A 25,040-nucleotide genomic window follows, 5' to 3' on the forward strand; every position below is an offset into this window, starting at 1 on the left:
ATCTGTGGCTTCAGTTCCAGGAGATCTTATGCCTGCCCTGGCTTCGGTCGGCATCAGGTTCTCTCTTACCTGTCTGTGGGTTCTGGAAATCAAAGCCAGGTCATCAGGCTAGCACAGCAGATGCTTTTCCTGTGGACCATGTCACAGCCATCTGTATACATACAACCCCTTTAAAATATTGATGTGTATGTGTGAGTGTGTTTGTGTGTTCACCACAATCTTTCTGACCTGGGGCCCGAAGACTCCAGAAGAGCAATTTGGGTTTCTTGGAACTGGAGTCGGAGATGGTCATGAGCCATGTGGGTGCTGGGAACTGAAGCCCAGTGCTCTCCAGGAGCAGTAAGTCCTCTTTAACTGCTGAACCATCACTTGTCATTCTCCCCCATCCCCACCCTCCTTTTGGTTTCCTGAGACAAAGTTTTGCTATGTAACCCAGGCTAGGCCTAAATTTTCCAGCTTTTTTTTTTTCTTTTTTTTGAGACAGGGTTTCTCTGTAGTGTTTGGAGCCTGTCCTGGAACTAGCTCTTGTAGACCAGGCTGGTCTTGAACTCAGAGATCCACCTGCCTCTGCCTCCCAAGTGCTGGGATTAAAGGCGTGCGCCACCATTACCCGGCCCAGCTTTGTGACGGTAGCGAGTGTCCTTGTATTTTAAAGTCATCTTGCACATAGACATTATGAAGGGCAGAAGCAACAAGACAGTAGGTTGGATTTGGAAAGCCGATGCTGCCCTAGACCACTATGAGTTAGAGGGTCAACAAAACCTTTCCCTGGTAAAAAGACCTTGAGGTGGTTTTGGGTTTCGTTTGAGTTTGGGTCTCATGATGTAATCCTGACGGACCAACAGGGAGTACCTGCTTCTGTCTCCTGAGTGCTGGAATTCAAGAATTGCCACCATGCCCTGCTGATCTTGAGTTTCCCTTTCAATACTTGAAGATGCTAATGGAATGTCAAGTATGATACTATCAATATTATGATTAAAAAATGGCCCCTTGACTAGAGGTATAGTTTTTCAAGACAGGGTTTCTCTGTAGCTTTGGAGCCTGTCCTGGAACTCCCTTTGTAGACCAGACTGGCCTCGCACTCACAGAGATCCGCCTGCCTCTGCCACCCGAGTGCTGGGATTAAAGGCGTGCGCCATCACCGCCCGGCTGGACTTCAACTTTCAATCCTGCCTTGCCTCTTCCTGGACTCCAGAATTAGTTTTACAAGGCTGTGCGGGGTTCACCCGCTTTGTGAATGCACCCTAAACCACTAAACTGTACACATCACATTAAAGGGTGCATTTTATATAACTATGCAAATTATGACTAAAATTTAAAAGTTGAGGGGAAATCACAATCAGCAGTATTCTCCGTAAATCTTTTTTTTTTTTTTTTTTTTTGTAGAAAGCAACTGGGTAATTAACCGGCCGCAACTGATCTCGCAGTTAAGCCAATGATGTCATTTTCATGCCAGTGTTTTTTGTAATTATCTGAGTACCATGCCTCCAACCTTTCTAGAATTCTGGTTATTTCTCTGAAGGCGAACACTTGGTTCCCCCAAACTCGGCTCCACACCAAATCACTTAAAGCGTTTGCTTTTCAGAAAACAACCAAAACATTCCGTAACCAAGGGAACAGAACGCTATGCCCTCCCACCATGGCCGCCACCGAGGTCGGCGGAGCTAAGGAAGTCGTGTTTCGTGTTTCCGGTACCGCCTCTTCCGGCGCTAGCGGCGGCTTCGCGGAAGTACGCGGAACACGTGTGTTAGCTCGGGGTCCGGTAGCGATGGACGCTTTGGATAAAGTTCTGTAAGTGTGTGTGGTGCGCGATGGCGTGGGGAGGAGGGGTGGAGAGTCTCCCGCGGCTGGGCTGTTGCCTCTGCCGTGGTCTCTCCCCGTTTTTGCGCTTTCCTGACTGGAGGGAAGGAGCTGGCCGATCCTCCCGCCCGGGTCTGCTGGAGAAGCCTTGCAGGCTGACTGCGAGCTGTGGGGTGGAGCGAGGACCACAGCCGTGGCCAGAGCCCAGGGCTTACGGCCCCGCCACGGGTGGATTGTAAAGTGTGAGAAAGGCGGTGGACCGAGTTAAGATTACAGGCTCGGAATCTGACAGAACCAGGTCACAAGCCGGCCTCAAAGTTCTGTAACTGAACCTTTAAAACTCTTGAATTCAGCGCACCCTGTAAAATAGCTGTCGTGGTAGTCTTGGAAGTGTTTGCCATAACAAGTACAGAGCTTTTTTTCTTTTCCGTCTAAATTTGTATGCTTCTGCTTGTCACTGAGGGATGGTTACGTTTGCTCAAACTAATTATTGGGTTCCCGTATGTTAGAGCACTGGACGTTGGAGTTTTCCGCCGCCCCCCTCCCCGGGGGTTTTCGATAAAGGGTTTCTCTGTAGTCCTGGTTATCCTGGCATTCGCTCTGTAGATCACGCCGGCCCTTTCCTACTGAGTGCTGGGATAAATAAAAGTCGTGCTCTGCCTCCACCTGGCTCGGTTTTTTGCTTTTTGAGTAAATGTGCCGTGTACGCGACAGTTTCTTTTTGGTCAGTAGAATTTTTTTGCACCCGCTATGCCTCGCTAATGGGGTAAGGTGCAGTTTACTGGTTGATTACTAGTTAGCGAGATTTAAAAAAATCAAAACAAAACACGAGCCGTTATTGCTGTATAAACACAGTGTGTTTGATTCAATAAAAATCCATTTTGAGCGACCAGTAAATGACTGACTACTTGGTTTAACCCGTGGCATTTCATTGAAGGAGAATTTCTTAGTTCTATGTGGGAAACTACAGTGTATATATATTGTTTTTCTTTTTGTTTTTTTGAGACAGGGTTTCTATGTAGCTTTGGAACCTGTCCTGGAACTAGCTCTTGTAGACCAGGCCGGCCTCCAACTCACAGAGATCCGCCTGCCTCTGCCTCTGAGTGCTGGGATTAAAGGTGTGCACCACCACCGCCCGACTATATATTATTTTTCTTTTCCCTCCCTCCCTGTCCCAAGACTGGAAGATGAGAGTTATATTTAATTAAGAGAGGAGACATTTTGTTAACAGATGACAGAAAACTGTTTGAAAAGTACCGTGTTTACCATAGAGGAGGCAGAGTTGAATGCTTTCTTTTAAGCAGAAATGTATAATATCCGAGGCTAGAGTCACGCTCAGGTATTGATCATTGCCTTAGTGTGCTAGAGTCCTCGAAGAATAACTGCTGACCTTATTCACTGGCTGTGGACTTTCTGGCACGGTCAGTCACCAGGTTAGTGACATGCATAAGAATGGAAGTTAGGTTGGCTTTTGTCCAGCCATTAGAGGATGGCGTTTAGGGGTCCTCTTGAAAGGGGTGCTAGTGAAGAGCTAGTTAAGTGTGTTTCTGTTTTATGCTGTGTCAGAGTTAATGACGGTGAAAATTAACATTGCACTAGGAAGAGAGAACCTCAAAGATGAGCTTACGGGGAGGGAGGCCCTGAAGGCGCTTGCCTCCCCTTCCCGGTCATCCAGGTCACTTTGGGAAAGGTGGTATGAGGCATTACCACTTAAAGAGGAACCAGAGCTTCTGCCCGAATGTCACCCTGGATAAACTGTGGACGCTGGTCAGTGAGCAGACCAGGCAGAAGCGGTGTTGGAGGTGCCTGTGTTCTGGTGGCTTGAAGCCACTCAGGGAGGCCAATTAAATGCTAACATTTCAAAAAAAAAAAAAAAAAAAAAAAGAAATGTATAATAACAACCTATTGCTGCCCCACCATAAAAATGCAATAACAAATTACGGTTTTTTGTTTTGTTTTGTTTTTGAGTCAGGGTTTCTCTGTGTAACAGTCCTGTCTTTCACAACTTGCTCTGTAGACCAGGCTGGCCTGAACTCAACTGAGATCCACCTGCCTCTGCCTCCCAAGTGCTGGGATTAAAGGCATGTGCCTCCACTGCCTGGCTAGGTTTGTTGTTGTTGTTTTTCTGGTAATGGGGGTTGTGGATGGGTTCTTATAGCTAGTTCATTTTAACATTGGCCTGCACACACACAGTGGACCTTGGGCATGTTGCTTTTCTAGTCCTAGCTGCCTGATTAGTTAAGAGCTATAATGATAGGCTTAAGCCACCATGAAGAAACATAATAAGTTAAAAATAACTGTTCACTTGAGACATTTTAGCTTTTAAAATTTACTTTTATTTATGTATATGTGAGTGTTAGCTTTATGTGTGCCATGTGCACAGAAGCCAGAAGAGAATAAGGAGTTGCAGTCAGTTGTGAGCCTCCATGTGGGTGCTGAGAACCAAACCTGATCCTCAGTAGGAGTAGCAGGTGCTCTTAACTTAATCTCTCAGCCCCAGAAGCCCTCGGTGTTTAATAAGAAGAGGTTTAGAAAAAAAGAAGTACTAAAACAATGTGGAAATATCAAAAAGTTTTTGTAAGGAACCAAAAACTAATAAAACACATGTATTTATCAGTAATATCATTATCAAGTACCTTTGCTAATATCTCCCTGAAAAGGTGAGGGTTTTTATGTTGTTATTTAATGATATTACTTGATAGATGTATGCTGTCTGTTGATTTTTTTTTTTTAGGTTATCAGTCAAGTTGTAGTTGTGTCATATGAGGAAAATGTATAAATTGTTATGAATTTTGCTTTTTGAACAGAAAACCTAAAACCAAAAGGGCTAAGAGATTCCTTGAGAAGAGAGAACCAAAGCTCAATGAAAACATTAAGAATGCCATGCTGATTAAAGGAGGAAATGCAAACGCAACTGTGACGCAAGTTCTCAGAGACGTGGTAGGTAGAAACTTAGCATCTCCAGTGCTGCGTATCTGCTTGGGTGCCCATGGAGGCCAGAGGCCTTGGAGCGCCTGTAGCTGGGGCTATGATGGCTGTGAGCCTCCTGGATATGCTGGGAACTCTCTGGAAGAGGAATCCTCTTTCTAGCCCTGTTATCTTGCTTTTTAAAAAAAGAAGCTGTGCTTGGTGGCACACATCTTCAATCCCAGCCTGGTTTGCAGCGTGAGTTCAAGGATAGCCAGGGATACACAGAGAAACCCTGTCTCCAAAAAACCAAAAACCAAAACAACAAAACACGGGGTCTTACTATGTATTGCATCCTGGCTTTAAATATTCTTTTAAAGTAAGGTTGGACTTTTTAGAAACTTTTGAGCATCCTGAGTTGGGCCAAATGTGGTGGAATTGTGATGTCTTAAGATCCAGCCTTAAAGAAGAGCTGAATTGGGAGGGGTAAATAGAGACGCTGAAATTGGAAACTTTATCTTGTGAGTGTACTTGCAAGGGTACTTAAAGACTAGTCTCTGAGCGGATTTTTATTTATTTGAGTCTTGCCACTTCCCAGTGACCCTGCACAATGAATAAGGTCTAAGAGCAGTGCCATATTACAGAGTATTACCTGATGGTCATTCTTGGTTGTCAGAAGAAGGTGACAGTGTTCACTACAGTGGGACAGGGAAACACTTGGCTGAGAATCATCAAATGTTTTATTAAACATGGCGGCACATGCCTGTAAACCCAGAACTCGGGAGGCAGAGGCAGATTGGCAGCCAGGGCAGCCCAGGCTACATGGTGAGGTCCTGCCCTCACCCCTGAATTGGAAACAGCTGATGTGATGGCCCCCGAGTATAATTCCAATATTTGAGTGACTGAAGCAGGAAGATCGCCATGACTCTGCTTTTTGAATGTTTTTGTGAGAGAGTTTAAAATTATGTTTTACAGTATGCACTGAAGAAACCATATGGAGTTCTCTATAAAAAGTAAGTTGGTTTATTATTATTACTCACTTTGTTTAGCTGTAAAAGTAAGAATTGTTTACACAAGATTTGGAAGAAAAAAATGTTAGTATTTGTACTGAATGCTTCTTCTTGTTCTTATTCTTGTTCTTGTGTTTTTTGAGACAGGGTTTCCCTGTGTAACAGCCTTGGCTGGCCTGGAACTCAACCAGGCTGGCCTCCAGAGTTCTCCTGCCCTTGCCTCCCAAGTGCTGGAATTAAAGGCGTGCACCACCATGCCTGGCTCAGCATATTCTTGCATAACTGTAATATGTACACACTTTATTTTGAAATAATTACATATGCATAGGAAAGTTGTAAGCATTACTAGAATTCCTGTATGTCCTTTATCTAGGTCCTCCAGTGTTACATCTTGAATTATTATAGTGCAGTTATTCTAAGTGGGGAATTGGCATTACTGTGTTAATTTGAAGTGCATTATTGATTTATTTACTTGACTCAGTTTTTAGTTTCCACATTGCTTTTAGTTGTTTCCCTAGTCTTGATTTTCTTTTTCCTCCTTGGCAATATTAGGGATTGAACCCATGCTAGGCAAGTGCTCTGCCACTCAGGGCTAAATATCATCGGTCCCCAGGCATCTTCTGTTGTGTGTATGATGCGTGTGTGTGTGTGGGGGGGGGGGGTCTACGTCCCATGGTGCAGGTGCAGAGGACTTCCTGTGGACTTGGTTCTCCTTCCGCCTTTCTGTAGGCTCTGAAGATTGAACTCAGGCTCCTGGGCTCTCCAGGCAGATGCTTACTCATTGAGCCATCTTGCTGGCCCCACCCTTTGTCTTTAATTTGTGAAAGTCTTTGGTGGCTTTGTCTCCAGTTTCTTCATAAAGTTACTATTTTTCCCTTTGTAGCTAGTAAATGTTTACTTTGAAACTATGCAAATATAGTCATTCCTTGTAATTTCTTGGGAAGTGGATCTGTGACTTCCCTGGAATATACAATCCGTGGATATTCCAGTCCTGGGTGTGAAATGGCACGGTTGTCTCATAACCTATGCACGGTTCTCTGTATACCCTCAGTTGTCTCTATATTACTGTGTGAATAATGGATGCACAGCTGGCTGTAATGTTTAGGAATAAATCTAAGAAACAGAAGTCTTCGTATGTCCAGTGCAGATGCAGCCCATAGCCACCCCAACATTTCCTATGTGCAATCATATGAGTCTGTGGATGCTAAACTCACAAATTCTGAGGACTCTGGCTCCTCTCTTTCTGGAAATTTAGCTGTTACCCATCCTTCCATAGTATCTGTGTGTACAGTCAGGATGGTTGTGGTGCTCTAATGTCCTGTCTGTGTGTACAGTCAGGATGGTTGTGGTGCTCTATGGTCTCTTTTCTGCTTGGAATTCTGAAGAAAAAGGTTGTCTATCCCTTTATTTTTAAGTTACTTAACTCAGTGTGGGTTCAGTACACTCTTGAAGGTTATAATATAGTATTGTTATTGTATCCCGGTAAAGTCTGGTCTCATAGCACACAATGACCCTTTAATAAGAAAAATTTTAAAGAAAAGTTAAACAGGAGAGATGACTCAGCAGATCACTGTTTTCCAGTATTCTTTCTGTATATAGTCTGCCTTCTTTGACTGATGATACTTGTTTGGTTTTGGTTTTAGGGTTGTTGTGGTTTTTGAGACAAGGTTGCATATAGCCTGGCTGCCCTCTAACTCCTGATCCTTCTGCTTCCCAAGTGCTGCCCAGTTGTAGTCATACGGATTTCACACCATTGTCCACTTAGCTCACTCAGTTTCAGCAGTGCTTTTCTGCCTTTTTTGCTTTTTTAAGCTTCTGTGTGTTTCAGAATCTTTGCCTTCTGTGGGGAGTGCTAGAGATGAGATCCAAGGCCCTGTGTGTGCTAGACAGGCCCTCTCTGAGCTATCCCTTTGTACATTCTGCTCCCTCTGTTTTCATACTTTTTATGTAATTTATTTAACTTTATTTTCTGTGCATTGGTGTGCAAGGTGTCACATCCCCTGGAACTGGAGTTACAGATGTTTGTGAGCTGCATGTGGGTGCTGGGAATTGAACTTGGGTCTTCTGGAAGAGTAGCAAGTGCTCCTAACCTCTGAGCCATCTCTCCAGCCCCCATTCTGCTCCCTCTTAAAATAAGAGTGTGTGTATGTGTGTGTGTGTTTGCCCATGTGCATATGAAGGCCTGCCCGGGCCAAAAAGCATCAGATCTCACAGAGATGAGGTGAGCTGCCTGATGGGGTTTCTGGGACTGAACTTGGATACTCTATAAGAACCGTAAGCACCCTTAACTGCTGAGCTGTTGTTCTAGCCCAATACTTAGGATAATCTTTTTTTTTTGTTTGTTTTTTGTTTTTGTTTTTGTGATGGGATTTCTCTATTTAGTGCTTGCTGTCTTGGAACTTTCTTTGTAGACCAGATTGACATCAAATTCAGAGATCTGCCTGCTTCTGTCTCCCGGGTGCTGGGACTAAAAGTGATTGTTTGCATTTTTTGTCCTTTTGTTTTAATTATGTTTTGGGGTGTTTTGTCTGTGTACATGCCTGCACCATGTGTGTGCCAATTGCCATTGGAGGTCCTGGGCCTGGAGTTACAAATGGTTGTGAGCCACCAGGTGGGTTCTCTGAAACAGTACCCAGTGTTCTTAACTACTGAGCCACCTCTCCAGGCTTTCTCACCCTACTTTTGGGTGGTGTGTTTTGGGATTAGGTCTCACTATGCAACCCTGGCTTGTCTGGAACTCATAGATATCTACCTACTTGTACTTTCCAAATAGTGGAATTAAAGATTCGTCCCACTGTGTCGTACTCTCTTAATCATTTGAGTATATAATTACTTTTTATTCATTATATCATTTAACTGAATGTACTTATTAACATTATTAAAACTGGAATCATTCTTTTAAATATTCTTAGGAAAAATATTACAAGACCATTTGAGGATCAGACGTCACTGGTAAGTACAAGAATCTTCTTTAATAAAGGAGAGCTCATATGGGTAGGACTGGGTGTGTGGCTGGGGAGTAAGTGGTAATGGTACTGGCTCATCCTTGCCTAGCATGCCTGAGGCCCTGGGTGCCATTCCCAGCATCAGAAGTAACAGGACAGAACTGTGAAAAACTGACTTCAGACTAACTCATGCTGTACTCCTAATGTTATCTTTTCCTTTTTAAATTAGAAGTCCTATGTATAACAGTTTTGGTATCCAGACTATAAGATTATTCCTTTTTTTTCTTTTTTTAAAGATTTATTTCTTTTTTTTTAATATTTTATTTATTTATTATGTATACAATATTCTGTCAGCATGTATGTCTGCAGGCCAGAAGAGGGCACCAGACCTCATTACAGATGGTTGTGAGCCACCATGTGGTTGCTGGGAATTGAACTCATGACCTTTGGAAGAGCAGCCAGTGCTCTTAACCACTGAGCCATCTCTCCAGCCCCCCCCTCTTTTTTAAAAAAAAAAAAGAGATTTATTTATTATGTATACAGTGTTCTGCCTACATGTAGGCCTGCTGATCAGAAGAGGGTATCAGATCTCATTACAGATGGTTGTGAGCCACCATGTGGTTGCTGGGAATTGAACTCAGGACCTTTGGAAGAGCAGCCAGTGCTCTTAACCACTGAGCCATCTCTCCAGCCCCCAACAGAGAAGAATTTTATGAGAATTATAATGACTTTGATATAAAAAGAAAAAAAATACAGAGTTGTTTTTTTTTTTTTTTTTTTTGGTTTTTTGAGACAGGGTTTCTCTGTGGTTTTGGAGCCTGTCCTGGAACTAGCTCTTGTAGACCAGGCTGGTCTCAAACTCACAGAGATCCACCTGACTCTGCCTCCCCAGTGCTGGGATTAAAGGCGTGCGCCACCACCACCCGGCTACAGAGGGTATTTTTAATAAGAGTACTGCCCTTAAAGACATGCCATATCACTCCTTTTGGAGACTTTATTACAGAACACTTTTTTTTTCCCTCTGAGACAATGTTTTTCTATGTAGCCGTGGAGCTTGTCCTGGCACTTGTAGCTTTGGAGACCAGGCTGGCCTCGAACTCACAAGAGATCCACCTGCGCCAGCTTTTCTTAAATTATCTCTTCTGTCTTTTGCTTCTGGGCTTTTATCTGTTTCTATTCTGTATAGCTTTCTTTCCTTCTTACTCTGTGACTTGATGGGTGGCTGACCCCCATGCCCTTCTTTCTTTGTTCTATCTTGTTCCTTCCTCTCCTCCCAGATTTTTCTTTCTCTTTATTCTTTCTTCCTGCCAGCCCCGCCTATCCTTTTCCTGCCTCACTATTGCTGTTAGCTCTTTATTAGACCATCAGGTGGTTTAGACGGGCAAAGTAACACAACTTTACAGAGTTAAACAAATGTAACAAAAAGAGTACAACACATCTTTGCATCATTAAAACAAATGTTCCACACCATAAACAATGTAACACTTCTTAAAATAATATTCTACAGTAGAGCCTCTTGCTATGTAGCTCTGACTGGCTGGAATTTACAGCAGTGCTTCTGTCTCAGCCTTCCAAATTTATGAACCACCACAGCAGGCCAGGCTAAGATCTTTGAATGGTTTTCTTTTTTTCTCTTACTAGGAATTCTTCTCAAAGAAGTCAGATTGTTCTTTATTCATGTTTGGCTCCCATAATAAGAAGAGGCCGAATAATCTAGTAATAGGTGAGTATTGTATTCTATTTTGAGACATGGTCTTACTATATACCTCTGACCGACCAAGAATTTAGAGAGCTTCTCCTGCCTCTGAGCGCTGGAATTAGTGGCTTGTGACACCCACTACTCTAATGTTTTCACTCATAGAGTCAGCTCCATGACTCAGTTGACTCATGTTTTCAGGATTTACAGTCAGCTCAAGAGTAGTTCATGCTGGGCGGTGGTGATGCATGCTTTTAATCCCAGTACCCAGGAGGCAGAGGCCGGTGGATCTCTGTGAGTTCAAAGACCCTGGTCTACAAGAACTAGTTCTAGGACAGGCTCCAAAGCTACAGAGAAACCTTGTCTCGAAAAGCCAAAACCAAGAAAAAGAAAGAAAGAAAGAAAGAAAGAAAGAAAGAAAGACAGAAAGACAGAAAGACAGAAAGACAGAAAGACAGAAAGACAGAGAAAGAGGATAGTTTCTGTTGCTGCTGTAACCTTGTGACACTGGATATGTTTCTTTGGACTAGAGTCTACCTCAGTGGTGGAGTCCTTACCCAGCCTTTTGAAGGCTAGGTTTGGAAACTTTTTTGTCCACCAGTGACATCAGTATGACCTTCTAGCCCAGGGAAGCAAGAAAGAATGAGAAGTAGTTCTTGGTGAGTAGTCTTAGAACCCCATTGCAAACATCTTTGGAAAGCAGCTCTGGCTTTTAAGCAGGAAGTGTGGGTTTCTGGTGCACTGTTTATCTGTTTATTCTGTGTGTGTTTTTGTGTATAGGTAAACTGCATGGAGTTACAGATAGTCGTGACATGGGTGCTGGGAACCAAACTCAAATCCTCGGGAAGAGCAGGGAGTGTTATTACCCACTGAGCCATCTCTCCAGCCCTGATCATAGAAACTATATGTTTCTATCGAACATGTTCAGCCAAAGACAACCTTTTTTCATATATATATTGAATGGATGTTATTGTTAAGGTTTCATCCCATGCCTGATGCATGCTGAACTGTACCTGTTTCTATTTTATGTAATTATGTTTTAATAGAGTCTTTCTCTTTTTCCCCAGGCCAGCCTGTGACTTCTGTAGTCCAGGTTGGTCTTGAGCTCCATCGTCTTGCCTCCCCAGGGCTGAGGTTGTAAGTGCTCACTGCCACACCCAGCTCCCCATTTAGTCCCTAAAGTAAGGGAGCAGGGCTTGACGTGAGAGTAGAGAGTTTTCCGTGACTAATATCCTAACCACACAACTAAGTACATGGCGAGATTTAAGAAGGGAGTGTGTGAGTTTGGAGATACAGAGAAGACACAGATCATTTGGTGCATATCGGTGATATAAGGTGGCTACTTGGGGAATCTATGTGCTTAAAATGCATTTCCTTCTAGGTCGAATGTATGACTACCATGTGCTGGATATGATTGAACTGGGTATTGAGAAATTTGTCTCTCTAAAGGATATTAAGGTAAGATACCGATCTTAAAACTAAATAGCATTTTGGCCGGGCGGTGGTGGCAAACGCCTTTAATCCCAGCACTCGGAGGCAGAGACAGGCGGATCTCTGAGTTAAAGGCCAACCTTGTCTACAAGAGTTAGTTCCAGGACAGGCTCCAAAGCTACACAGAAAAACCCTGTCTCGAAAAACCAAAACCAAAACAAAACAAAAAAAAAACCAAAACAAACTAAATAGCATTTTAATAATGCTCTTGGCCAATACTGGTATTGATAGAGTTTTATAGAAAAAGAGCCTCATGCAGAAATACAATTTTACCTTTATTTTAAAAAGGAATAAAGAAGTGTAGGCTGGTTGGTGGTGGCGCACACCTTTAGTCCCAGCACTCACGTAGCAGAGGCAGGTAGATCTCTCTGTATTTTAAAGACCAAGCCTGGTCTGCAGAATGAGACCAACAAAAGAGGAATATATTTATAACAAACAATACATGTGGATTTTATAGCAGCTAAACTTCAGAGAGTAGTGCCCAGTTCTGGTTAGGCCTATGGTGTAAATGCCATCTTTCCTAAGTGATAACAACATTTAAAGACAATCCGAAGTTTTCCAGTTGAGCACTGTTCTACAACCATAAAGCTCTGGCTGCCCCTGTATTATTCTGTCTCAGCTATGGAATTATTGAATATGGGAATCTGCAGTTGCTACTTTGTTTGAATGGGATTTTGAAACAGAGTAGTAAAGTGTGGCCAGGACATCCCGAGAAAGGCAGGAGCTCTCACTTCATATTGACCCATCCGCCGCATTGTCTCACTTGAATCTTAGAGGTCTGAGTTAAGGCAGATCCTGCTTTCTGGTGGGGTCTTTGTTTGTGTTTGAGACAGGGCTCACTATGTGCTTTGGCTGACCCACAACTCCCTATGTAGACCGGGTTGGTCTTGAACTCAGAGCTTGACCTGCCTCTGCTACTCCAGTGCTGGGATTAAAGGCATTCGCCACCACACCAGGCTTAGTTTTCCATTTAGATTTGGTGATTGGAACACAAAGGGGTTTAACCTTAGAGTCATGCATATTTTAGGTAAAAGCCAAGATTAGAGTTTAGGAGCTTAGAGAGAAGGAATATTGTTTATAATGAAGGTTGTATGATTTAGTGGGTTTTGTGTATTTGATACAGAATTTTAAATAACCCAGGCTGGCATCAGACTTGCTGTGTAACAAGGCTGAGCTTGAGTTTCTGATCTTCCTGCTTTCATGCTGCAGAAGCACTGGGATTAGAGGCATGCTCCACTCTGTCCAACTGAGCTAGTGGGACTTGAGGCTTGTCGTATGGTTAAATTACGGTAAATGGACATATTTCTCGCTTCTTCAGTTCTCTAAAAAAGGGACAGACCTTGAAGCTTCAGTAGAGTAACTAAACTAAATATCCTTCTCCTGTGGCTTTGAAAAAAGGTTTTTGCAAGCTCCCTTATAGTCAATAACTCCAGCTTCCTTAGGTTCAGAGTAGAACAGTGACCTCAGATTGGACCTGTGGGTTAAGGCATGTCTTGCCATTTAAGTGACAGTTGTGATTTATCATAAAAGTGATTTTTCTGGATCCTCAATTGTGGTTGTAGCAACAATAAGTCAGAATGTATGTGTAAAAATGTTGAGATTATTTTAACAGGTATTGACTATCTTAAAAATTATTATATAAATTTTTAGATTTTGGAAGTTATTTAATTATGGTGCTTTTTTTATTTTTTTAAATCTCATAGACTAGTAAGTGCCCTGAGGGAACAAAACCCCTGTTGATTTTCGCTGGTGATGATTTTGATGTAACAGAAGACTATAGAAGATTAAAAAATCTTCTTATTGGTAAGAATTAATGGAACTCATCTCATTGACCTTACAGCTGCCTTTGAAACCTTCCTCTTCTGTAAGATTACGCTGTTGACATTGTTCCCTTCTCTGAACTGTACAACTCTCCTATCTTCATGCTCCAGTCTTCTTGTCTCACTGAGCTTAATAAGAGCTGCTTTCCTCAGCAGAGGGTGTGGTGCTGGAGGTTTCCAGGGACACAGGCAAGTCACCCCTAAAGAAATCTCTCCTTTTCCCCAGCAACGATTCACTGCCTATAGTTCTGTAAGGTGGTTTGGGACCTCATTAGCCCCTTCCCCATGTCTTAGCTATGTCTCTTATGATAAAACACCAGCAAAAGCATCTGGGGGAGGAAAGGGTATGTGTGTCTTACATATTCTGTGTCCACTGAGAAGACAAGGCGGGGACTGAAGCAGAAGAAGCCATGGAGGAATGCCTCTTGCTGGCTTCCTCTCCACAGCTTGCTCAGCCTGCTTTCTTTTTTTCCCCTTGTTTTCTTTTTTAAAATTTATTATTTATTTTTATTTATGTGCATTGGTATTTTGCCGTGGGTGTTGGGTCCCCTGGAACTGGAATTACATACAGTTGTGAGCTGTCATGTGGGTGCTGGGAATTGAACCCGGGTCCTCTGGAAGAGCAGGCAATGCTCTTAACCACTGAGCCATCTCTCCAGCCCCCTCAGCCTGCTTTTTTATACAACCCCAAACCACGTGCCCAGGGATGGCACCTTTGCAGGAACCACAGCTGATAACTGTTCAGAGATCAGCAATCATGTCATGTCATGTGAGTTCCACAGCACTCCTCCCCTTCCAGCGTCTTCAGTCTGTCTGTCCACTTCTTCACTTCCCTGAGCCTCAGATATCTTATTTAAAGCTGAGCGTCCAACAGTTGTTTACTTTGATTGCTTTGACCAGTTACGAGTCTGCAGTAATTGCTCTCCTCCACAAAAAGATGCTCCTCTGACAAACTGAGAGCAGCACTGATCTGTGGGCGTACACATAAATACGTAGAAGGCAGTATGACAGTAATAGCATGTCCAGTAGCTAAACATCTGCAGTTGAACCTCCACTAGGGCATGTGACCGCCCCAGCCACAGGCTTTTATTATGCTCACAACAGTCTGCCACTGTTGCATCAGTGAGTGCATCTTGCTTGGTGAATCAGTAGTGTAACGTGTGAGGACCACATTGAGTTAAGACTGTGGACATCAGTTCTACACAGCATCATGCATAGCAAGCCAGGGAGAAAGCTTCCGTATCTTGATTTCTTTGTGTCCTGCAACCAAAGTGTGTGGTGTCTTCAGCAGTGATGTTTTATCTAGTTCTGGTGGGCAACTGTCAGCAGTGACAATAACCTGTATTATTTGGGGTGAGGGAATTTGTTTTTGCTTTTGTTTTTCAAGATAGGATTTCTTTCAAGATAGAGTCCTAGCTGTTCTGGAGCTAGCTCTTGTAGACCAGGCTGGCCTCAAACTCACAGAGATCTACCTACTTCTACCTCCCAAGTGCTGGGATTAAAGGTGTCCGCCACCACATTTTAAAAATGTGGTTCTTTGCCCTAGGTCACTTGAAAAGTTGGTGGCATATAAATTGTATACTTGACTTTAAAAATCTAAGGTCAGCAAAGGATATTTATGATAGACATGTTGAGAACAAAAAGCTTTCATATTTCCTAGTGATTGTACTCGTTTTACTGGGATCGTAATTTTTAGAACTTCTCAGTTAATGACTATTGCTATTATTTTTTATTGTTGTGCTGAATATTGAATCCCAGAGCCTTATGACTTCTAAACAAATGTGCCACCCCACACCAACCCCAGACTTTAAGATTTTTTTCGTTTTTCTGTGTGTGTGTGTGTGTGTGCCTCAGATGTAGGAAGTCCTTCTGTATATGTGTTTTTATTGGTTAATGAATAAAGAATCTGCATTGGCCTGTGATAGGGCAGAGTAGAGCTGGGGGTGGCGACTAAACTGAATGCTGGGAGAAAGAAGGCGGAGTCAAGGAGATACCATGTAGCCACCAGAGGGGAAAGACTCCAGCTGTCAGTTGGAACCTTGGCGGTAGGCCACAAGCCCTGTGGTAAAATATAAAATAATGGAAATGGGTTAATTCCAGATGTAAGAGCTAGCTAGCAATACACTTAAGCTATTGGCCAAACACTACTACAAATAATATATTTTCTAAGTAATTGAGTCAGGGCGGTGGGGAAACAAACAAGAGGCCTCCCACAACATGTCTCAGAGCACATGGCGAGGTCAGAGGACAACTTTGTGGTTTGGATTCTCTCTTTCCATCATTACTAGGTCCTAGAGATGGAAACCACGTCTCTAGGCTTGTACAGCAAGTACCCCTCCCACTGAACCATCCATCACATTAGCGCTCTTTGGTTATTTGAGACAAGATCTCACTCTGTACCTCAAAGTAGCCTGAGTCTCAGTATGAAACCCAGGCTGGCCTTGCCCTTTCAGCAGTACTCATGTCTCAGCCTTCCAGATGCTGAGATGCAGGTACAGTCACCACTCCCAGCTCAAGAGTAGTTTTGAGAAGGGTCTTGCTGTGTCTCTCAAGTTGGCTTCAAACTAGCCTGTGGTCTTCTGCTCAGTCTTTTGAGTTTGGGACTATAGCGTTCTGTCATGTGTGGCTTTGTGTCTTTTCTCTCTTTTCTCTTTCCTTCCCTCTCTCCCGCTCCCCACCCCTCCCTTCCCTTCCTTCCTTTTGAGACAGGGTTTCTCTGTGTAACCATCCTGACTCCTGCAACTCACTCTGTAGACTAGGAACTAGGAGATCAGCCTGCCTCTGCCTCCTGAGTGCAGGGATTAAAAGTGTGTACTGCTACTGGGCTCCTTTTCTTGTGTGCATGCATCTGGGTCTCTTTTTGAAATGGGCTTTGTATTGTAAGCTGGTACCAGTGTGCAGCAGTTCTTTTATTACACAGAATTATAAACGTGTGCCACCACACGAGGGCTCACTAGACTTCATAAACCCTGTCTCATATCTTGTACTTCCACTAGATGGCATGAAAGACTACACAATGCAGTGACTGGGAAGGGGAAAGAAATTCGGGACAGAAGTAGAAAGGTGGAAGAGGAATGTTGTTGACGGGGAAGCCAGGCCACTGCTTGGTCTTATGTGTCCAAATGAAATACAGCAACAGCAGCCCTGTACTTGGGAGAGTGTCATCCCCGACCTCCTCCGTGTGTGAACACCACATTCACACTGTGTGATGTAACCTTAGGGTGTGTGCTTACGAACCTTGTGACAGGAAAGGCTAATACAGGACTGTCTCCTGCAGAGTTCTTTTCTGGTCTCTACAGTGAACCTACTGGGATGAACCCAGGACTTTATATATGCCAGGCGTGCCTTCTGTTATCAGATTATATTCCAACCTATACAGTTGCTTTTTTTGAAAAACAATTTTTTTTTTCATTTTTGGCTTTTGTTTGTTTTTGCTTTTGTTTCTTGAGACAGGGTTTCTCAATAGCTATGGAGTCAGTCCTGGAACTCGCTCTGTAGACCAGGCTGGCCTCGAAGAGAGATTTGCCTGCCTCAACCTCCTGAGTGCTGGGATTAAAAGTGTGAGCCGCCACCACCTGACAAAAAACAAAATTTATTACTGTGTATATGATGTGTAGTGGGTGTGCATGTGTGTGGAGGTAAAGGAAAACGTTGTGGACTTGACTGCTCCTTCCACGTTTACCTGGGTCCTGGGAATTGAACTTGGGTCTCCAGGCTTGCATAGCAAGCGTACCTACTCACAGTGCCACTTACCTACCTGGGAAACACAGGAAACAATACCAGTATTTAGGTTCTGTCTGTCCGAATTTTTATGGCTGTTTGTTTTTTTTTTTTTATGTGACTGTTTCTAGTATATAAAGAAGATAGTAAACAAAGAATAAGTGTATTTTGGTGAATACTTTCTGAACTCAGTAGGTAGAGTCAGGGGTTTATAGAGTTTAGAGTCATCGTCATAGTGAGGAGTTTGAGGCCAGACTGATGTTTCTATCTGTCAACATGTCTCAAAACAAACTGAAGTAAGCTGGAGAAATAGTGCAAGGGCCAGTTTGATGTGGGAAGGTCATTTGTCTATCTGTTGCTTTCATTGGTTAATTAATAAAGAAACTGCTTGGCCTGATAGCTCAGAACATAGGTAGGTGGAGTAAACAGAACAGAATGCTGGGAAGAAGGGAAGTTAGGAAACACCATGCCTCTCCTCTCTGGGCAGATGCCATGGAGCCAGCCACCAGGTCAGACATGCTGCATCTTTCCTGGTAAGCCACCACTTCGTGGTGCTACACAGATTATTAGAAATGGGTTAAGCAAGATGTGAGAATTATCCAAGAAGAGGCTGGAGCTAATGGGCCAAGCAGTGTTTAAAAGAATGCAATTTGTGTGTTGTTATTTCAGGTGTAAAGCTAGCCGTGTGGGAGCCGGGCAGGACTAAAAGCAGGCCCGCAGCTCCTTCTACACCAGCTACATGCTTGAGTTTGGTCATAGTCCCAGAGCTGGGGAAGTAGAGACAGACGGCCAGCCTAGCCTAGTTACCAAAGTCTACTCCAGGGAAACTCTGTTCTGGGGAGCAACCCTGGAGATTGCTCTCTAGCCTCAGTGAACATTTGTCTGTGTCCCCACAAATCCCTGCAAATACACACACACGCACACACAGAGTTGCTAAAAAGATAGCACTTTGTAACTGAATTTTTTTTAATGATTTATTTTTATTTTATGTGCATTGGTGTTTTGCCTACATGTATGTCTGTGTGAGGGTGTCAGGTCCCCTGGAACTGGAGTTTCAGACAGTTGTGAGCTGCCATAGGGTCCTTTGGAAGAGTAGCCAGTGCTCGTAACCACTGAGCCATCTCTCCAGCCCCTGTAACTGAATTTTGAAATAGTTCTCTTTCTTAACAACTGAACATGTGCTTTCAGATTTCTTCAGAGGCCCAACAGTGTCAAACGTCCGACTGGCCGGATTAGAGTATGTTCTGCACTTCACGGCACTGAACGGGAAGGTTTACTTTCGAAGCTATAAGTAAGTGCGTTTTCCGGTGGTTTTCAAAGCCCTCTGGGATCACATTGTATTCTAGCTCAGAGTTGGTTCCTGCCCAGTGTGTCTGCAGGATTTGCAGAAGGTAGCGGCAGGAGCTGTGCCCTGACCTCCCATCCAACTGCTCTGAGAAACTCACTTTCCAGGGTCCCTGATCATCTGTTATGCACCTGGCATATTTAGTAATCGCCCTTCCTAGATTTCTGTGCTGTCTCACTGTCCTTGACGGGATTTAGAGCAACAAGCCACAGTCAAGCCAGACATCCTAGATTTGAAAGTTCCAGCATCAAGTGTGTAGGAAGTACCATTGACTGCTGCGTTAATTTCCTCTCTCGTGTAGGTTTCTGCCATAACCCCAGTGTAATATTAATATGAGTGTAGATTCCAGCAAGCAGATTGTTTTGTTGTTTGGTTTGAGTTTTTGAAACAATATCTCTTGATGTAGCTTTAGACTGGCCTTGAACTCATTGTGTAGCCCAGGTAGGCCTCAGATTTGGAGTTCTCCTGCCTTGACTTTTTAGGTGCTGGCATTACAGGCCAGAACCACTACTCCCAGCCAGATTGTCTTGAATTTTTTTTTGGGAAAAAAAAAATTTTTTTTTTTGAAACAGGGTTTCTCTGTGTAGCTTTGGAGCCTGTCGCGGCCAGATTCTTGTTTTACTGATGAGATACTGCCATGCTAAAATTATTCCAAGTTAGGGTTAGCATCCCTTTTTTACTTTAAAAAAAAAAAAAAATAGAATGTCCAGATGAAACTTAAGTATTTACCTCTTCTTGCCTATCAGTCTTTTTGTGCCCGGCGATATAAAGGTTTATGGAGGGACAAGCTAGATGGGATCAGTCCCCTTAGCAGCTGCTTTCCTCTTGGCCTCGGTCCCTCTGCTCTTCTCTCTTCCACTGTGGACGACACCTCTGGCCTCCTCCACATGTGTGTGTGTGTATCCGTGCATACACGCACATAAACCAGACTTCAGAGCAAGGGTGAACTGTACGTTGTGGCAGCACCCCTCTAATCCAGCCTTAGGAAGGCAGAGGCAGGTGGATTGCTGAAGTCACTTTTAGGGTTAGCCTGCCAGTCATTCACAGTACAGTGTTTTAATTTCAAAATCAGGACCCAATATAAACTTTTATTTCCTAGGCTGGGATGGCAGACACATGTCAGCATGCCTAGCATTCATTTTCCTCTTTTCAGGGAAGGTGAGACAAGGTTTCTCTGTGTTGCTCTGGCTGTCTTGGAACTCTGTAGACCAGGCTGCCCTTGAGCACAGATCTGTCTGCCTCTACTTCCTGTCCTGGGGTTAGAGGTGTGAGCCCCATACCTGACTCATTCTATCCCTCTGTTACTATAGCGCTTTGTTGTTGACCCTTCTGGTCTTTCTGCGTCACAGACTGTTGTCTCATTTAATTGAGTGTGGGTGATTGCTTGATGTCTGTGTGATTCTTGCTGTGAGCAGTACTTGTGCCTCCCATGCATGCACACTCTGTTGGCTATCTCCAGGTGTACTTAGGACCCAGAGTTCTGCTAGTAGGCATCAGCACACACATGCCAGCTTCCTGTTTGCTCTCTTGAGCCTTCCGTAATTGTTCTGTTCCTTCTCATTACCCATGTCGTCTGTTGACTTGCAGTGCTAATCAGTTCATATCTCCCTTCCGTCCCTTTTCCCTCACGCCTCTTTACCTGTGGGGACATAGCTGCTCTAAAATGTGGTTGCTAGGGGCTGGAGAGATGGCTCAGTGGTTAAGAGCATTGCCTGCTCTTCCAAAGGTCCTGAGTTCAATTCCCAGCAACCACATGGTGGCTCACAACCATCTGTAAAGAGATCTGGCGCCCTCTTCTGGCCTTCAGGCATACAGACAGAATATTGTATACATAATAAATAAATTAATTAAAAAACACACACACAAATAAAATGTGGTTGCTAAATGTAATGTTCAGATTTTTTTTATTTTTTTTTTTTTTTGAGGCAGGGCTTCACATAGCCCAGGCAGTCCTGAAATCACTGCATATCAGAATGGCCTCTAACTGGTCCTCCTGCCTCCATTCCAAGTGCTAGGGTTATACTTCAGGTCTTTCAGCTCTTCTTAGGCCGACACTCATAAGACAGCGGGGAGTGAAGCCAGTTGTGGACCTAAGAATTTATTTACTGGGAGTTTTAGGTTTACTACAAGCTACGGAGTCAATGAACTGCAGGGAAGTCAATTTTGAATGGGTTGATTTAACTTAATAATGCTGGAGGTGGGAATTTGTTCATCTTTTCAACATACTGTTTCTTTTTTCTTCTTTTTCTCCTGAAATAGGGTCTCACTATGTAGCTATGGCTGTCCTGGAATTTACTATGTAGATCAGGCTGGGCTCAAACTCACAGAGATCCACCTGCTTCTGCCTCCAAGTACTGGGATTAAAGGTGTACACCACCATGTCCACTAAACATACTGTTTCAAAAGTCTAGTTACAACTTAGAACATTCATGTGTTCTGTCACTGAATTATTTTAATTTTTCTTTTCTTTTTCTTTTTTCTTTCTTTTTTTAAGTTTTTTGAGACAGGGTTTCTCTAACTTTGGAGCCTGTCCTAGAACTAGTTCTTGTAGACCAGGCTGGCCCTGAACTCACAGCAATCTGCCTGCCTCTGCCTCCAGAGTGCTAGGATTAAAGGCGTGCGCCACCACCGCCCGGCTTTGAAAATAATTTTCATACTTGTTGTTTCTCAGCAATATTGCGTCCTTTCATTTCTGATTTTTAAAAACTAGCCAAAAAATATACTTGGTATGAATGCCAAAAGTATCTAAGAAGAGGCTTGGCCTCTTCCCCATTCCTGTCACTATTTGAAACTACACACCCCATTCAGCAGAGGTTTTTCAGAGAGGACTTTAAAACATAAGCAAAGCAGTATCTCCCCTATTCCTAAAGGCTGCTGTTGAAGAAATCTGGCTGCAGAACCCCACGAATTGAGCTGGAGGAGATGGGACCGTCGCTGGACCTCGTTCTGAGGAGGACACACTTAGCATCAGATGACCTTTATAAATTGTCTATGAAAATGCCCAAAGCTCTCAAGGTAAACCACCTGTTTATTCCTGTATTCCTCTCCTGCCAGGAAGGATCTGTGGCCATTCTGTTAAAGAGATGGAAAAATGAATAAAGGAGATAAAAAGTTAGGCTCCGAGCTAGAAAGGAAAAAAACCCTGTCAAGATATGAAGGTAGAAGAGCTGCAGAAGCCAGGGGGCTGGTGTGGCTGACAGTGTTCTTGTAGCCAGGACCTCCATTTTCCAAGGAGCCAGAGCAGTGTAGACATTGTGAAGACAGGTTGAGAGCTGTCTTTCTAGAGCAGTATACTTGTTAAACGTGTATTGACTTGATGTCTAGTCTGGCCTTGAACTCGGGATTCTTCCGTCTCAGACCTTCAGTGCTGGAATGCAAGCATGCACTGCCAGGCCCAACTTCGTTTTCATTAATTTCCAAAACAACTAGTGTGGCTAGAAGGATGGCTCCACCATACGCTCACCCCTGTGACATCCTCTCGTGGCCTCCATGAGCTCCTGCACACACACACACACAAACAGCAGTAAAATAAATGGTACACACCAGGTAGAGAGCATAACTGGGGAACACTAGTACAGACTGAACTGGTAACTCAGCCTTCTGGGGACATGGCAGATGACCTGACATTTTACCAGATGGCAGTGACTGGAGCTGAGTGAGAACTTGCGTTTTAAAGAAGTCCCATGGTCCCTAGAGAGGACAGTTGTGTAAGGCTGTGTCCTTTGTGTCATCTGGAGTCTTCACAATGGGAATTGTGTACTAGATTTTTACAAGTTGTGTAGTAAATAAAAGGGCACTGAAAAATTACATATGTATGTGTGTGTGTATTTCTCTTATTTTATAGCCAAAGAAGAGAAAGAATATCTCTCAGGATACTTTTGGTACAACTTTTGGAAGGATTCATATGCAGAAGCAAGACCTAAGCAAACTACAGACCAGGAAAATGAAGGGGTTGAAGAAGCGACCTGCAGAGATGGGGACAGACGACGAGGGGAAAAAATCAAAGAGAATTAAGAAAAATGATTGAAACCAACTGATAGTGACCACTTTCTTGTGGTTGTTTACTAAAGAGAACTGTTCGATTTGAGTCTGTTTTTTTCATAGGAATTTGTTGTTTCTTTGTAGGTTTTTAGAGGCATAGTGGTATGATGAGATCTAATATTGTAGCCCAGGCTAGCCTCAGTCTCCCAAGAGCAGCAATTACAGGCATGTACCACCATACCTAGCATATTGTATATTTCTGTAACATAACTTATTACTTAAATTTTTAAAAAATTTGAAGTTGTATGTGTTTGGATCATATTCATCCCAACTTTTCTATTTGTTTTTTATTTTTTAATGAATGTGTGTGCCTGTGCATGCATGTCACAGTGTGGGTATGGTGAGAAGACAGGGAATGTGTGCGCGTGCATGTCTCAGTGTGGGTATGGTGAGAAGACAACTGTGGAGTCGGTTAGCCCGTGGGGACTGAACTCAGTCAGTTTGTCAGGCTCTACATTAGGTAAGTGCCCTTACCCACTGGGCCACCCTGCTGGCCCAGTCTGTTACACACTACAGTTTAGAGCAGGTTTTCACCTGTGCCTGCTGTGACAGTCTGTCCCTCCCCAAATTCTTTCCTTTGGTTGTTGTTTGAGAATGAGGGGCCACCACCCCTGTGGACAGTAACTTGGGTGACAGAAGAAGTGAGGTGAAGTCAGAGCGAGCACATGGGCAGAGCTTTAAGGGGAGAAGACTTTCCTGAGAGGGTTTACACATTGATGAGTGATCAGGCTTCTCCCAAACAGAGGAGGAGGCTGGGGTGTTAGGGACTGGAAATTCTCTGCTGGTGTAGTGTGGTATATTCTTAGGAAGCCACTGCCTTGTGTGAGATGCCAGTCCGTGGCCAGTTTGTCTTCGGAGAATCATGGTTCCAGGAAACTCCACTTTCTTAGAAGGCCAGGCATGCAGTAAGGAACGGCACCAGGCATTGCAGAGAGAGAGGATTGGGAAAGACAGGTGCGCTTTCTAGTAACAGCTTACGGATTGAGAGCCAAGCGCTTACCTGTCTCACATGCTGGGCAGAAGCTCTGGAAAGCAGAAGTGACCGCTGTTCGCACACTACTTCAGTCTGGATCCCGGCAGTGTACCCCAGCACACGACTGCAACTTGATCTCTAGTTTTACTCTTACTGCCTTGCTAGAAATCTTACCACTTAGATTTGCCTGTCCTGGATGTTACGCACAGCTTTGACTTCACTGCTAGGGAGGCAGATGCCTTGAATTCGAGACCAGCTAGGGCTACAGTGAGACCCCATCTCAAAAGACAAGCTGGCTTTGTAGTTTAAAATACGGTTGTTTGAAAGTGATGATGCGGTCATTGATGCAGTCCTGCCCAGTTCTATTACTGTTTTTACCCGGGGCTTCGGATGTTGTGCTGGGCTTTCCTGTTGAGCTCCATTCCCAGCCCACAGAGGAATTTAACCAGGTGGATCTGGGAAGGGTAGAGCTCAGAACTGGCGAGGTAAGGTGCAAGGCACTTGAGGATCGGGGTAGTGCTTGGAAGCTATAGGTGCCTGGAGAACCTGGGTATTTGTAGATAGAAGAGTAATCAGCCCCTTGGAGACCAGCCCCACCCTTCCTCCTAATACTGTGTACCAAAGAACAGCAAACTTAGGTTCAAGTTAGTCCTTAGCCGAGGGGGTGTAATGTCCACAACGCCACTGCCTTTAAAAGGATTTACCTATTTTGACGTTTGCTTGCTGCTGGCTCCAGAGTACTGTCATCGGTGCCGCCACACCTGGGTTGTTTTGTTTTTAAAGATTTGTTTATTATGTATATAGTCTTTGCTTGCATTTCACCTGCACACCAGAAGAGGGCATCAGATCCTATTATAAATGGTTATGAGCCACCATGTGGTTGCTAGGAATTGAAGTCAGGACTTGTGGAAGAGCAGCCGGCGCTCTGAACCACTGAAATAACTCTCCAACCCCTGGATTTTTTTTTTTTTAATTAAAAAATTTTCTTTATTGCTTGTATGTTTGTGAGTATGTGCACATGAGTATGGGTGTCTGTGGAGGCCAGAAGAGAATGTGTCAGCTCCCCTGGAGTTGTGTTTGTGGGCTGCTAGGTATAGATGGGTACTAGTGCTAAACTCGGCTGGATGTGGATGGGTACTGTAGTGCACCACACCCATCTGCGATCTATGCACTACCATACAGTTTGTGAATCGGGCAAGGGACTGGAGATGGAAACACAGAGACAAGGGTCATCCTTGAAACAGGAATACCCCTCCCCCCCTTATTGTGTACCAGAGTGCTTTTATAGAGAT

At 43.8% G+C, this 25,040-nt stretch overlaps 1 protein-coding gene and 1 non-coding gene across 2 annotated transcripts; both read left to right on the forward strand.

The window, feature by feature from the left end:
• The first annotated feature begins 325 nt into the window (after positions 1 to 325).
• Positions 326 to 23,011, forward strand: Rpf2 (ribosome production factor 2 homolog). Its single transcript, XM_050138075.1, has 10 exons — positions 326 to 1,791; positions 4,608 to 4,740; positions 5,683 to 5,720; positions 8,630 to 8,669; positions 10,304 to 10,385; positions 11,740 to 11,816; positions 13,553 to 13,652; positions 18,578 to 18,680; positions 21,605 to 21,749; positions 22,579 to 23,011. The coding sequence occupies exons 1-10, from the start codon at positions 1,640 to 1,642 to the stop codon at positions 22,759 to 22,761; spliced, it is 1,053 nt and encodes a 350-aa protein (XP_049994032.1). The 5' UTR covers positions 326 to 1,639; the 3' UTR covers positions 22,762 to 23,011.
• On the forward strand, positions 3,117 to 3,246 carry LOC126499159 (small nucleolar RNA SNORA3/SNORA45 family). Its single transcript, XR_007591010.1, has one exon. It is a non-coding gene; the product is annotated as a small nucleolar RNA SNORA3/SNORA45 family (small nucleolar RNA).
• Positions 23,012 to 25,040: the final 2,029 nt, after the last annotated feature.

This window comes from Alexandromys fortis, unplaced genomic scaffold (genome assembly GCF_014885135.2).
Source record: "Alexandromys fortis isolate MF-2015 unplaced genomic scaffold, M_Fortis_MF-2015_v1.1 scaffold_14, whole genome shotgun sequence".
NCBI lineage: Eukaryota > Metazoa > Chordata > Mammalia > Rodentia > Cricetidae > Alexandromys > Alexandromys fortis.

What these genes read in the sequence shown, in the direction of transcription:
- Rpf2 (XM_050138075.1), top strand. Translation starts at nt 1,640, where the DNA reads ATGGCCGCCACCGAGGTCGGCGGAGCTAAGGAAGTCGTGTTTCGTGTT. An exon ending in GACGCTTTGGATAAAGTTCT is followed by an intron (nt 1,792 to 4,607) that starts GTAAGTGTGTGT and finishes CTTTTTGAACAG; the next exon opens with AAAACCTAAAACCAAAAGGG. An exon ending in AAATGCCCAAAGCTCTCAAG is followed by an intron (nt 21,750 to 22,578) that starts GTAAACCACCTG and finishes CTTATTTTATAG; the next exon opens with CCAAAGAAGAGAAAGAATAT.